At 41.7% G+C, this 15777-nt stretch overlaps 1 protein-coding gene across 3 annotated transcripts in view; it reads left to right on the top strand.

The window, feature by feature from the left end:
- The window catches only part of WAC (WW domain containing adaptor with coiled-coil), a 118389-nt gene that overhangs the window by 26912 nt on the left and 75700 nt on the right, over positions 1 to 15777 (top strand). For all 3 annotated transcript variants that reach the window (XM_068235720.1, XM_068235719.1, XM_068235718.1), the window contains exon 3: positions 11135 to 11324. In XM_068235720.1, coding sequence (XP_068091821.1) covers positions 11135 to 11324 — 190 coding nt within the window. The remainder of the gene's footprint in view (positions 1 to 11134; positions 11325 to 15777) is intronic.

The following is a 15777-nucleotide window of genomic DNA, read 5'->3' as shown; positions in this document are numbered from 1 at the left end:
TCACATTAAATATGTGTTAAAGAGAACCCGAGGTGAGAGGGATATGGAGGGTGCCATATTTATTTCCTTATAAACAGTGCCAGTTGCCTGTTGATCTTCAGGCATAAGTAGTGTCTGAGTCGAAACCCTGGAACAAGCATATGGCTGATCTAGTAAAGAGTGCCTGATTTTCTGCATGCTTGTTCGGAGTCTATGGCTAAAAGTATTATAGGCAGAGGATCAGCAGTGCTGCCAGGCAACTGGTGTTTAAAAAGAAATATGGCAGCTGCCATATCCCTACCACCTTGGTTTCCCTTTAAAACAGACAGCCCATGTAAAGTGTGATTATACGGACATCTCTTGCAGTGCTTTACAGAGTATGGTTATAGTATTTTCTGTAACGGTCCCTCATAGGGGCTCACAATCTAATCCCTATCATAGTGGCATGTCCATCTTTGTCTAGGGACAAATAACGTGTATGTTTTTGGGACGTAAAAGGAAACCCATGCAGACACATGGAGAACATACAAACTCCATGCAGAATAGTGTTTCTGGCCTGGATTTGAATGGGAGACCCAGTGTTGCAAGGCAAGTGTCCTATTCACTACGTCACCATGCTTGAAGCAATGGGGTTCTATATGAAAACTTACTAAGATTCAGGAAATGCCACACTTCTGTGGTAGTCTTACTCTTTCCCTACACTACAGAAATGCAGTTTCTTTTTTATTTCAGATTTGCATTTCTTAGTAATGCAGCTACCTTATTTTTCGGACTTTAAACCTAAGTGCGTCTTATGGTCAGGAGAGTCTTAGACTAGTGGACAAAAACCATGGGAAAAAAATCAACACTAACCCTGGTGCATCCTTGATGAAGGGGCATCTTGTGGATTATGCCCCTTGTACCTAGTGTCTCCCTGTGTCCTCACCTTTCCCCATGTGTACGCCTCTGCCCTCCTTGTTTCCCCCTCTATGCCCCCTTGTGTCCCCGTGTCCTCCAATTGTCACCCTGTGTCCTCCTCTGCATTGGCACAGTACAGGGAACCCCAGACATTGCGGCAGGTTGGAGATTTGTATTGGCAGGCGTTTACAAGTCAGGAACTCTCTGCATTTGGACTATAAGACGCAGTGACTCCCCCCACACACACACACTTTTGAGTCTTGTAGTCCAAAAAATACAGTACATAAAAATAAAGGGAATTGTTTGTATTAGCATTAGGTGTGGCCTCACAGGAACAAGTAAAGATTTAAAGAGACACTGAAGTGAAAAAAAATTATGATAGTATGATTTGTATGAGTAGTACAGCTAAGAAATAAAACATTAAGATCAGATATATCAGTCTAATTGTTTCCAGTACAGGAAGAGTTAAGAAACTCCAGTTGTTATCTTTATGCAAAAAAGCCATTAACCTTCCTGGCGGTAAGCCCGAGCTGAGCTCGGGCTATGCCGCCGGAAGGCACCGCTCAGGCCCCGCTGGGCCGATTTGCATAATTTTTTTTTTTGCTGCACGCAGCTAGCACTTTGCTAGCTGCGTGCAGTGCCCGATCCGTCGCGCCGCAGCCGCCCCCCCCCGACCCCGTGCGCTGCCTGGCCATTTAGTGCCAGGCAGCTCTATGGGGTGGATCGGAATCCCCTTTGACGTCGATGTCATCCCGCCCCGTCGCCATGGCGACGTGGGAAGCCCTCCAGGAGATCCCGTTCTTTGAACGGGATCTCCTGATCGCCGATCGCCAGAGGCGATCGGAGGGGCTGGGGGGATGCCGCTGAGCAGCGGCTATCATGTAGCGAGACTTTGTCTCGCTACATGAAAAAACAAAAAAAAAATTAAAAAAAAATTTGCTGCCCCCTGGCGATTTTTTAGCAAACCGCCAGGAGGGTTAAGCTCTACGACTTTCAAAGTGTGGAGAGGGCTGTTTTCTGACTTTTATTATCTCAACTGTTCCTGAACTATTTACTTTTTCTCTGCTAGAGGAGAGGTCATTACTTCATACTGCTCTGAAAGAATCATTTTGAATGCTGAGTGTTGTGTAATCTGCAGATATTATAGAATGATGCAATGTTAGAAAAAACACTATATACCTGAAAATAAAAGTATGAGAATATTTTCTTTGCTGCTAATCTTCTAGTAATTATTCATAGTACACAACCAATTCACTATATCATATTTTTTTCCGCTTCAGTGTCTCTTTAAGCCCCAGTTTTTAGTTTATATTCATTTAGGACATTTTAAATTAGGGATATGTTTTATTTTTTAAAACTTGACTAGTATTTGCAGTGTAAAAAATGTAATTTACACAGTTCAGTTACATTATGACTACCTGCCAATATCCAGAATAAGTCTCTGGTAGCACAAAAGGCAGCCAGGAACCATGGGAGTGACTCAGTAAGCTCTTGGATGGTTGCTGAAGCTATCTGGAGCCATGCAGACTGCAGGACATCTGACAGTTGATTGCAGGATCCTGGTTGTTGTTCCAGTCATCCAACATGTCAGGTGAGTTGTTTCCAGATGGACTCATCTAGCTTGAAGGACACCTGATGTGAAAGGGAAATGGAGACTGGTATATGCATTTCCTTTTAAATAATACAAATTGCCTGTCTGTCATCTGCTGATCTGCTTCTAAGATTTGTAGCAATAGACCCTGAACGAGCATGCAGATCAGGTGCATGGACTGAAATCTGACTAGATTAGCCACATGCTAGTTTCAGGTGTGTGATTCAGACCCTCCTGCAGCCCAAACAATCAGTAGAAACTTCCAAGACACTGGTATTGTTTAAAAAGAAATAAATATGGAAGACACCATATCCCTCTCACTTCAGGTTCCTTTTAAAAGGGGAACTGAAGAGAGAGGTATATGGAGGCTGTCATGTTTATTTCGTTTTAGACAATACCAGTTGCCTGGCAGCCCTGCTGATCCTCTGCCTCTAATACTATTAGCCATAGCCCCTGAACAAGCATGCAGCAGATCAGGTGTTTCAGTGGTTCAGACTTATAAGTCTGATCTGACAAGACTAGCTGCATGCTTGTTTCTGGTTTTAATCAGATACTACTGCAGAGAAATAGACCAGCAGGGCTGCCAGGCAACTGGTATTGATCAGAAGGGAATAAACATGACAGCCTCCATATACCTCTCTCTTCAGTTCCCCTTTAAAGCACCTGAATTGAAGAACCGTCTCCCCCCCCCCCCCCCCCCCCCCCCCCCCAAGAAAGTAAACCTACATTTTAAATACCTACTGCAGATCGAGCCCAGCATCCTCTCTTGATCCTCCCTCACCACATTTGGCCATAATACTTCCAAGAAACCCAGCTTCTCCATTTAAAACATGGTGCAGACTTCTGAACTCCCCCAGGTCAACTTTTCAGTTTCCATACTTACCTCGGGCTACCTTAAGCCTCCTTAGGGCCGCTTGTCTCTCATCGTCTCCTGACGAAGCAAGACTCGGCCTGGCTTTCGGGATGAATTGCAGGGGACCTGAGCTTCCCAGGGAGATAGCGAGCGGCCCTAAGGGGGCTTAAGGAAGCCCCAGGTAAGTATGGTACCTGAGAGGCTTCTCGTCTCTGGTTCACTTTAAGATGTAGAGAAGGTTAAAGCGGACCCAAACCAAACATTTTTTTTAATTAAAAATATTTAGTTGCACCACTCTGACACATACAAAGATAAATAAACACTCCTTCAAACCTATGATCATTTCAGTGTAATGTAAAATATTTTATATTTGTCATCATGCAGCTGAAAAAAGGCTGCTAATTATTATAATTTAGAAAATAGATTTTATTTCTGAAATCTTGTATTTTTAATTTGGGTCCACTTTAAGGCCAGGGAACCGAGTGACTGCCAGCTGGTTTTTCTTGATGCACCTCTGTGGACGTGTGCAGTCACCAGCTGTCTAGCCTAACAGTGTTCACTGCACTGTTGTTTTTGACTCGCGTCTGGAAGCCCCATGTTTGTTGGGGTTGTGCTGCTGTCGTTGAAAATGTTCCTTATGTCCACTAATGTTCTACTTAAAGCGGACCCAAACCAAACATTTTTTTAATTAGAAATATTTAGCTGCACCACTCTGACACATACAAAGATAAATAAACACTCCTTCAAACCTATGAGCATTTCAGTGCATGCTTTTCACCCTTCTTTTTTCATAACTAGGGTTATACTGGGGGCAGCCATTAGCAATTCCTCCATTGCCGGACACCATCTGCTCCACCAGTTTGCTGGAAAAATCCCGGCAATTTGAAAGGAAGGGAGGGGTTCATCCAATAAATGTAAAATATTTTATATTTGTCATCATGCAGCTGGAAAAAGGTTGCTATTTATTATTATAATTTAGAAAATAGATTTTATTTCTGAAATCTTGTATTTTTAATTTGGGTCCACTTTAAGGCCATGGAATCGAGTGACTGCCAGCTGTTTTTTCTTGATGCACCTCTGTGGACGTGTGCAGTCACCAGCTGTCTAGCCTAACAGTGTTCACTGCACTGTTGTTTTTGACTCGCGTCTGGAAGCCCCGTGTTTGTTGGGGTTGTGCTGCTGTCGTTGAAAATTTTCCTTATGTCCACTAATGTTCTACTTAAACCACAGCAACCCGTAAACCGTTAACAAACTCTGCTGCTTCCGGAATGCTGCCTCGCTTTGCTTAGTAGATGGTCATGCCTCTTTCATTGTCCGATAAATCACACTTTTTCCTCATGACACCCACCGTTGCTATATCAGCAACCTGCTGACATCCCATGAAGTCTGTGTGTAACACGTGCATTCATTCATTGGCTGCATGTATCCCTGAAGGCAGATACGGACTCTGATCACAATAATGTGACTCATGTCCAACCACTTACATTATTCACATGGACATGTGGGGAGCATAGTAAAGGTTATGTTGGGTAAGCCACACCTCCCTGCTCACTCATAGCCTCTCAGGGAGCAGGTTTGAGGCTGACCGGGAAGGGGTGAGAGCAGTGCAGTCAGCAGTTTGTGAGTCTATTAACTGGTGTATCGTGTATTTTCCTTTTTCTGCTGGGGAAAACTGCAGTATGTTTTACAAAAGTTGTCGAAACATAATTTGACTTAAAATCTATTTGGGTTTGGTTAAAACGTCAGAGGAGCCATCCACAGTTGTAACCTCTTTATTTTTGTTACAGATATGCTGTACAGTTTTGAGTATGTGCCATTGAGGGACAAGGGTCATAGAACAAACAGATTTGTTTAAATAGGCCCAATGAAAAGCATTGCAGTCTCCAACCTAGTATATATTACAGCGCACCTGAACTCAGAACTTCTTCTCTGCTCTAAAAAATGCGCAACGGCATAATAACCTTCAAAGAAAAACTTTTGTTTGTTACAGCTGATACAAATCATGCAATAAATCTGCAGTGTGTCTACTTCCTGCTTTTAATGGAAGCAGACCTATTAAAGCGGACCCGAGATGAAAAACTAACTATACCAAGTAACTTGTCTATATATCTTACCTAAAGTTTAGATAGTTTACACAGCATATCTAGTTGCAAACAGCGTTAATCGTTTGATTATTTATTCCTGTGATACAATGAGGGCAGCCATGTTCTGTTTGTCACAGGCTGAGGGCTGGAGATGCTATCAGCTTGCCTGTGTGTAAAGCCCAATCTACACGATACGATTCTTTATACGATTCGATTACGATTCGGTTAAATCCGTCATGTCCGATCGGGATTAAATTCGATTTGACATTGCAAAACAATGGCAAATCGAATTGAATCGAATCGAATCCCGATCGGACATGTTGGATTTAATCGAATCGTAAATAGAATTGTAATCGAATCGTACAAAGAATCGTATCGTGTAGATTGGGCTTAAATTCAGTCCCCTCTCCTCCTCCCCTCTGCCTCTGAAATCTCTGGCTAGTAACCTCCTCCTGCCCAGACTGAGCTCCCATAAGCCCTTGCTGCAGTGCCAAGGCACTGTAAAAAAGCTGTGGGTGAGGCTTGATTAGTGTATAGGGAATTAGATTATTAAAACAAAACAAAAAAAGTATTTGGCTTGAGGAATGCCCTATAAACTATATGAAAGGAACACAATTATGCAATGAGTAAAAGTTTATCTCGGATCCACTTTAACATCCTATGTTTACAAATTACCTGCTCTGCTGTGGCAGAGGAGATTCTTGATCTCAGCTAAGAGATCAAATTACGGTGATCATTAGTCAGAGGAGGGGGGATTTAGGTTAAATACATACAGGGGGCATTTCTTTCCTTTTTACTTCTGTCCTTTGCAAGAACTCAGGTCCACTTTAAAGAGATCTTTCTGTTCTGGGGCTTTGTGTGCTGAAATGTTTCATCTGGTTTATTTATGGTTCTTAGTGTACTTTTTAATATACTTTAGTATATTTGACTACCCATCAACCCAGGATTGGAATGTAATGCTGTGAATACACGGTACGCGCGGGCTGCTTCTTATCTTCCGCTTCGTTTATTCTATTGTTCTGCCCGCCGGTATCGGGCACGTAATCGATCCGGCGGGGTATCGGACACGTCGAAAATGATCAATCGAGCCATCAGCTGCTCGATTGATAAAAATAAACGTACCATGTATCCCCAGCATAAGGATAGATAGGAGATTTTTGCTGTCCTAGCGAGTGGGCAGTGATAGTCATTTGATGCCATTTATGCTATACAGACTGTCCCCCTCGAGTTAAGTTTCATATATATATAACGTTGTCTTCATTTACAAAATATAGTGTGCTGTTTTTTGTCATTTTTGTTGTTAGAATCTGTACTGTCCGATTTGTACAATAAATAAACACACCAATCGAGTCACTGTGATCTCCTAGATCCCTCTTTGCCGGCAGGCAGCTTCCTTCTCCCTCAGCCTCACAAACTGCATCAGCCCACAGAGCCTGCAGGGGGTGTGCATAACTTGGAATTATTACAACAGAGGCAGCCCACTCCTCCCATCGCTCCACCATGGCGGCTCCCCTCCGTGAATCCCTCCACTGGCTTCCTATCCAGTCCAGAATCAGATTCAAGATATTGTGTCTGACCTACAAATCCGTCCACAAAACCTGTCCAACCTACATTTCTGATCTTACTCCGAGATACACACAAAGCCGCTCACTTCGCTCCTCCAATGAACTTCGCCTGACCGCCCCCCGCATCACCCAGTCCCATGCATGCCTCCAAGACTTCTCAAGAGCCGCTCCAACACTATGGAACTCCCTACCTCCACCCATTAGGGCAGCCCCCTCCTTCAACACCTTCAACAATGCCCTCAAAACTCACCTTTTCACTCTGGCCTACTACCCCTCACAAGTGCTCTAAACCCACAGCTGAACTCTGGTCCCCTACCGCTTGTGTCCTTACCTCTCCCTCTAGATTGTAAGCCTTTGGGCAGGGTCCTCCTCCTTTTGTGTCCTACCTGATCATGCACCTCCATTACTGTGCACCCATGCTATGCATCTGAGTGAACCTAACTTGCCTAATCTCCTTGCTCCCCTCCAGTGACTGACTAAGCATTACCTTGTACTCATACTGTGCTGTGTGATCTGGTTTTCTTGTATTTCTGTATTGTCATATTGCTGTATGTCATCCCTAAATATTGTCTGTAACCTAAATTAATGTCCAGCGCTGTGTAATATGTTGGCGCTTTATAAATACAATAAATAATATAAGTCTGATCTCCGATCACTTCTATATAAAATGATTGGAAACCAGATCAGATGTGTGAAAAAGATTCAACCATGAATCTGACAGTAAATTGCATTGTGTGTACCAGGCATTATAAGTAGTTTAAAATGCATTAATAGTACATTGAAACCAATAAAAAAACATGGTTTATACTTTTCCAAAAGTACAATCCTTTATCCATATTTCACCATGTTCACCACAGGACTCGGCTTAAAATATTCCACCATGTAACCTGTTTGTAAGTAGGAGAACTGCCTGTAGTTGAAACCACATTAAGGGCTGGTTCAGACGGACGTTTGTGCAGCGTTTACCGCCAGCGTTCGGAGCTTGGCGTTAAACGCTCCCATTCAAGTGAATGGGAGCATTTGTACCAAGCTTTTACGCGCGTTTACACGAACGCGGCGTTCGGGTCCCAATTTCCCCTGGCGTTCAAGGAGCCCCTGGAAGCTACATGTAGCTTCCAGGGGCGGTTAACCGCGACGGGTAATGTTCCCCTACGGGAAGAAAAACGCGACCGCATCCGAACGCAATGCGAACGCTGCTGAAAGCCCGAACGCATTGCCGCCGCGACGCCAACGAACGCGACGCCTCCAAACGTCCGTCTGAACCAGCCCTAAAATCACATGGAAAACAACCAAAAAACATTGTGCATGCTGTATGTCTAAATCCAGAGATGTCCAAAAGTAAATAATTTATCCACCTTTAACCCATTCACGTTCCGTCGTTTTCACTTGAGAAATGTTCACCTCCCATTCATTAGCCTATAACTTTATCACTACTTATCACAATGAACTGATCTATATCTTGTTTTTTCCGCCACCAATTAGGCTTTCTTTAGGGGGTACATTTTGCTAAGAGCCACTTTACTGTAAATGTATTTTAACAGGAAGAATAAGAAAAAAACGGAAATTCATTATTTCTCAGTTTTCAGCCATTATAGTTTTAAAATAATACATGCCTCCTTAATTAACCACTTAAGCCCAACTGGACGAGATTTCTCGTCCAGTTGGGCTGCGCGCACTCCCGCGGGTCGCGCGCGCTCCCGCGGGCGCCCCCGCTGCTGCCCGTTAGCCCACCGATCAGTGAAAGGGATTATAAATCCCTTTCGCTGATCGGACCCCCCCGGAGAAAAGCCGACAGCGTCGCTTCAGACGCTGCGGCTTTTCTGAGCTCTGGGCTCCTTTCTTCTGCCTGGGAGCGAGATCGATTGCTCCCAGGACTTTTTGATTCTGGCCATCTTGTGGCTAAATAGCAAATTGCACCTAAAAAGAAAAAAAATTACAAATAAACATATAAATATATTAAAAAAAAACCCTGTTTACCTCCCACACCAAAAAATACCCACATACAAGTTTACATAAAAAAAAAAAAAAAATTACAATAATAATAAAAAAAAAAAAAACATAAATAGTTACCTAAGGGTCTGAACTTTTTAAATATTCATGTCAAAGGAGTATATCAATATGATTTAATAAATTATGGGATTCTAAACAGTGATGGACGCAAAACGGAAAAAATGCACCTTTATTTCCAAATAAAATATTGTCGCCATACATTGTGATAGGGACATAATTTTAACGGTGAAATACCCGGGGCATATGGGCAAATACAATACGTGAGTTTTAATTATGGAGGCATGTATTATTTTAAAACTATAATTGCTGAAAACTGAGAAATAATGAATTTTTTCCATTTTTTTCTTATTCTTCCTGTTAAAATGCATTTACAGTAAAGTGGCTCTTAGCAAAATATACCACCCACAGAAAGCCTAATTGGTGGCGAAAAAAACAAGATATAGATCAATTCATTGTGATGAGTAGTGATAAAGTTATTGGCAAATGAATGGGGGGTGAAAGTTGCTCGGATGTAAAAAAAATTTCAACCCTTCGGGCTTAAGTGGTTAAAACTCACGGATTGTATTTGCCCATATGTCCCGGTTATTACACCGTTAAAATTATGTCCCTATCACAATGTACGGCGACAATATTTTATTTGGAAATAAAGGTGCATTTTTTCCGTTTTGCATCTATCACTATTTACAAGTTTAAAATAAAAAAAAAAAATATAGAAGTATTTCATCTTTACATTGATATTTAAAAAGTTTAGACCCTTATGTAAATATTTACATGTTTTTTTTTTATTGTAATGTTTTTTTTTTATATATATATTAAACATTTTATTTGGGTAGTTTTGGGAGGGTGGGATGTAAACATGTGATTTATAATGTAAATGTGTGTTTGAATTTAATTTTTTTTACTTTTAGTTGTAGTTTAACTTTTTGGCCACAAGATGGCGGCCATGTGTTTGTTTACATGACGTCACTCTAAGCGTAACACACGCTTAGAGCGACGTATGGGGTACGTTACAGCCAGAAAAAGCGAAGCTTCCGAGGGAAGCTGTCGCTTTTTCAGCGGGGGAGAGGAATCAGTGTTCGGGCACCATAGCCCGATACTGAATGCCTGGCTAACGAACCGCGAGCCGGGAGCGCGCGTGCACGATCGGCCGCGGTAGCGCGCATAGTTCCTGGAACCAAAATAGGGTAAGGACAACTACGTGAGAAATTGTAACATTTAAAATACAGGTAAACACATACAAATAAAAATTGTGTTTCTTCCACAGTAAAATGAGCCATAAATTACTTTTCTCCTATGTTGCTGTCACTTAGTCGGTAGTAGAAATCTGACAGACAGAACTGACTGGTTTTCGACTAGTCTCCTCATGGGGGATAGTCTTCATTTTTCATAAAGACAACAATAACAATAATATTTTTATAGCGCTTTTCTCCCTGGGGACTCAAAGCGCTGTGACCCTACATTATGCAGTCTCAAAGGCTAGGGACAAGACAAGATAAGATGCTGGCCAGCCTCCCTGCTCACTCTGCACTTCTTTAGCAGTTGGACGATGCAACTGCCATTCACGAAGTGTGTTTGAAAATAAAGAAATCCCCCATGAAGAGATGAGCTAGTCCAAAACCTGTTGGTTCTGTCAGATTTCTACTACCTACTGTAAGTGACAGCAACATAGGAGAAAAGTCATTTACGGCTCATTATACTTTGGAAGAAACATACTTCTTATTTATGTTTACATGTACTTTAAATTTGAAGATATTCGCGATAGTGGTCCTCTAACTAGGTGACTCAACGTACAAAAAAAGTAACTTACAAACTCCTGTAACTGAACCTGTTTGTAAGAAGAGGACTGCCTGTACTTACCCACTGTCAGTGTGAGCACAGCAGGATTCTGACAGTGATTGTTCTTGTTTATATAAAGCTATGTTGTTATCAAGGGTCCTATCTGTCTTTTATCACACCATATACATTTTCACAGCCTCAGAACAGGCTGCATCACAGCTTTATTAAAAATGAACTGAAAAACACAGAAATGCATCAAACGCGCAAGAACACCAATGGAATGCACATGTAAAAATGTATGTTTTCCTGTTCACATTTTTAGTGTTGTTGAAGAGATATTGGTGTTTTTTTAACAAGCTGATTTTTGTTTTGTTTCCAGACTCTTAAGTATTCATCAAAGGGTCACCCAAGCAGCGGTGATCACCGTCATGACAAGATGCGAGATTCTGCAGATCCATCTCCCCCAAATAAAATGCGAAGATCAGACAGCCCTGAAAAATATGCTGACGGTGTTGGGCATGGAAAGGCCAAAAGTCTGCACATTCACAGGGTTCGAGAGCGAGACGGAGGTACATTGCCAGGTTCTTTACTAACACAACGTGTCAGGGCCAGTTAGCCATACGAATGATATTTCAAATAAAATTCCTGCTTTCTTCTTCTTTGTTCCATAGTGTATGATTTTTATTTGCTAGAAATCTGCTGCTTGTTTTACTACCAGTAGTGCCTGTGCCTTGTCGTGGTATTTCCTCTTTGTTCTAGAAGATTATTTACAGCATAAAATCTAATACCACAAAAAAAAATTGTAGCAGAACATCATTCAGTTAAAGGACCTCTGCTGAGAAAATCTTAAAATTAAAAATATATGTTAACATATACAATTAAGAAGAACATTTCTTCTGTAGTAAAATGAGCCATAAATTAATTTTCTCCTATGTTGCTGTCACTTACAGTAGGTAGTAGAAATCTGACAGAACCAACAGGTTTTGGACTAGCCCATCTCCTCATGGGGGGTTTACAGGGATTTCTTTATTTTCAAAATGCACTTAGTGAATGGCAGGTGCTCCATCCAACTGCCACAAACTGAACGGTGAGCAGGAAGGCTGGTCCGAATCTTTGTATAAATCCTTTTAAGGAAGTGTCTTTTTTTATAAAGCATAAAGGTCATGCTGGGAATCCCCCAGGAAGAGATGGACTAGCCCAAAACCTGTCAGTAATGTCAGATTTCTACCACCTACTGTAAGTGACAGCAACATAGGAGAAAAGTAATTTATGGCTCAATTTATTTTGGAAGAATTGTATTTCTTATTTGTATGTGTTTTAAATTGAAAGATTTTCACAACAGTTCCTCATTAAAGGATACCCAAAGGGACATGTGACATGATGTGATAGACATGTGTATGTACAGTGCCTAGCACAAAATAACTATGCTGTGTTCCTTTGTTTCTTTCTCTGCCTGAAATAGTTAAATATCAGGTATGTAAGTGGCTGACTCAGACAGGAAGTGACTACAGTGTGACCCTCACTGATAAGAAGTTCCAACTATAAAACACTTTCGTTGCAGAAAATGGCGTCTGAGAGCAAGAAAGAGATAAAAAGGGGAATTTATCAGTGAGGGTCGCACTGTAGTCACTTCCTGTCTAAGTCAGGACTGAGTCAGCCACTTGCATACCTGATATTTACCTCTTTCAGGCAGAGAGAGAAACAAAGGAACACAGCATAGTTATTTGTGTGCTAGGCACTGTACATACACACGTCTATCTCATCATGTCACATATCACTTCGGGTATCCGAACTCGCATAGTTTCTCGGAGGGGTGGAGGAGACACAGGACTCGGAGCCAGGGAATCAGAGAGTTTTTATTAGATCGGGCAGCACAAGTCCCTGCCGGTGACTCGTTTGTTAGTAGCCGCTGCCGCTCGCCTTCAGCTGCTTAACCTCACGTGCATCTAACTGATTTATGACAGAATTGGATTACACCACTGAAAAGGAGGTGGGCAGCAGTTATGTTTGTGAAATGTAAGTAAAAAAAAAACACCCCTAACAAATGGATTAGCCTCCCAGTCCGTCATCCGTCAGTGTTTACAAACACTGAGGATTATATGTTGCTTTGAGGAAACCATTCATTTATTTGAAAAACTTTTCACGCTATTTTAGAGGGATGTTTAATAGTCTTTGCATAGACCACCATTTTTTTCCCCCTCATTCGCGAAAGAACCCCTTTAAACAGCAACCGTTAGACAACACTTCAGTGGAAAGCTGAAAGCATCCTAAGATGTGATAACATCTTTTGTTCACATTCCTCTTTTGTCTTTTGCTACAGTTAGTATACAGCCAGCAGCAAACTAACTGCTCTGAGCTGAGAAGCAGAGACAGTTGAGACATGATCCCTAGATACATTTTAATATATAAATACAGCAGCTATGAATAAAATGCAAGGCAGCTCTCTGAGCATATAAACTGTACTTTAGGACCTTGTAATTTGTAAATGGACAATATTACTTGTGCACAAAAGCAGGTATAACTATGGGTAATAAAAAGTTGGAAAACACATTTTCATTGAATGTTAGGTCAATTTTATCGCACTTCAATTTTCCTGCTCAGCCTCTCTAGTTGTTGCACAGCTGTTTGTGTCGTTCCTCAGGGGAGCAGCAGTCAGCTGGTTTCTCAGTCAGCAGAGTCTGTATAGGACTGCATCACAGCTAAACTAAAACTTACAGTTGGACCCAGATGCTTTGGTGTTTTGCAAAGGCATTTCCTGAATGTCAGTTTAACTGCCAAAATAGTAAGATTCCAGGTTCCCTACTTACTTGCACACACTATTTTGGCAGTTAGACTTGCAACTCTGTTCAGGAAATGCTTTTGAAAACAAAAGAAAACCTTGAGAATACCCCATGAGGAGATGGACTCATCCAAAACCTGTTGGTTATGTCAGATTTGAACCGCTAACTTTCCGTGGTGCACAGTAGTGCTTGCTTGTTTTCATAGCAGTCAGATATAGTGCCTAATATGCAGGAGACACTGTTAATGAGTTTATGAACTCTGGAAGACACCCTAAGGTTCCCTATCCAGTTGTTATTTCTTTGTGAAAAAGCAAACAGGACATATGATAAATGTGATGGGCTTTCGTAAAACGAGAGAACTTCTGGCAAACATGTGGATGACAAATTTGCATGCAGTACAGTTCATGCATCTTGGCTCTTGTTAGTAGTGTAGAGATTAAATAATTAGACTGCTGTTGGCAGAGACTGCATTGATGCAACTGATAATTATGCTATCAAAGTCATCGGAAGGATGATTGATGTATGTGATGGTAAATGGTTATGTATGCTGCCTTTATCCATCAGTATTATGGGGCTGCTTAAAGGGAACTCGAGATGAAAGGGATATGGAGGCTGCCATATTTATTTAGTTTAAAACTATACCAGTTGCCTGGCTATCCTCCTGATCCTGTGTGTCTAAACAGTTTAGCCATAGACCCTGAACAAGCATGCAGCAGATCAGGCACTCTGACTCGGCTGACCCTGGTTTACTGCATTAGCTATATGTTTGTTCCAGGATTTTTACTCAGACACCACTTATGGCATACGATCAACAGGGCTGCCAGGCAACTGCCATTGTTTACAAGGAAATAAATATGACAGCCTCCATATCTCGCACCTCGGGTTCCCTTTAAGGAGAGTTCCACCAATTACTTAGGGGACTTGTATAAAGCAGTGCTCAAAATAGAAGCATTTTACATTTGTAACGCCTAGATTGCTTTATAAAGTGTGCAACAGGTTCTACTGCAGCGAGGGCTTATATTACAGGCATGATTGAAATATAAGCTAGGGCTTATTTTCAGGGGAGGTCTTATTTTAGGGGTAAAACGGTAACAGTTGGCAACCACTGATCACATGGCACCCCACAGTCACTTTGTAACTTGCATAAACGTATCTTATCAGTGCTTGCTGTTTATACAGTTACAATTTATTGCAACTGAGGTAGACCTGTAAGGGTTAAATATAGGTACAGACAGCCCTGTAGTGAGGCTGACGAATATGGTGACTGTGCAAACCTCACTTTTCCTTTATACCGTAAAACTCCACAGAAAATGTCATTTCCCAGCTGTAGTGTGCAGTGTTGACTTTGCTGAATAAGCAATTGACTTGGGTTCTTAGCATATCTCTTGTTGCCATAGAGATACGTTGCTCTGCCATTTATTTGGATACTGCATGACGACACGCCTCTGTGCTGTGTGCTGCAGTGTTGTGCTCTTATCCTTGCTTCCTCATAGCCCCTGTGTCACTTTGTAAGATCTGAATTTACTGTTTGCAAACCTTAACATTTGGATCGAAGGAATCTTTGCAATTGAATTGATTTTTTTTTAGATAAAATAATGCTTCGTATTTGGGCAAATGCACTTAAAAGTTCCTGTTTCCTTAATGTTCCTCATGTTTAGGAGGTGCAGGGATATTATGTAGGTCTGTTAGTGATATTTTTATTTTCTTGGACAAAAAATGACCTTTGAGATAAACCTTTCCCCCTCTGCAGGGCCATTTCCTGCACTGCATAAGTAATGTTTGTTTGCTTGCTTGGGATGCGCGGGATCGTTTACACTAGCTGCTGCATTTGTGTCTCTACCGGTACAAGAGAACAAGAATCCTATCGCAATTGCAGTCACAATGCTGCATGTTTGTGATTTATGCAAATTGCAAAAGCTGCACTGAGAATTGACCCATTGGGATACAATAGTCACGGCGCTTTGCTGATATCGCTGGCGATCAACAATCACTGTGTCTAGACTATGTGCATAACGTATCTGTAAACAACAAGAGTAAAAAGTCTGGCACTAGATGCAGACTGGATACTCGCTGGCCGCACTGGATTACCGGTATGTACAGGCAATAACGTGCTCTCAGAAGATCAGGAATCATTCAGCCAATAGAGAGAGGATTGAGGCACTGTATATTGCGATGCAGAGAACCTTTAATCAACCGTGAACAGATATCGGGGTATGCAGTGGGCGTGGAGGAGGCCTGAAAA

This window comes from Hyperolius riggenbachi, chromosome 5 (assembly GCF_040937935.1).
Source record: "Hyperolius riggenbachi isolate aHypRig1 chromosome 5, aHypRig1.pri, whole genome shotgun sequence".
Taxonomy (NCBI): domain Eukaryota; kingdom Metazoa; phylum Chordata; class Amphibia; order Anura; family Hyperoliidae; genus Hyperolius; species Hyperolius riggenbachi.
This window is presented reverse-complemented; position numbering and strand designations above follow the sequence as displayed.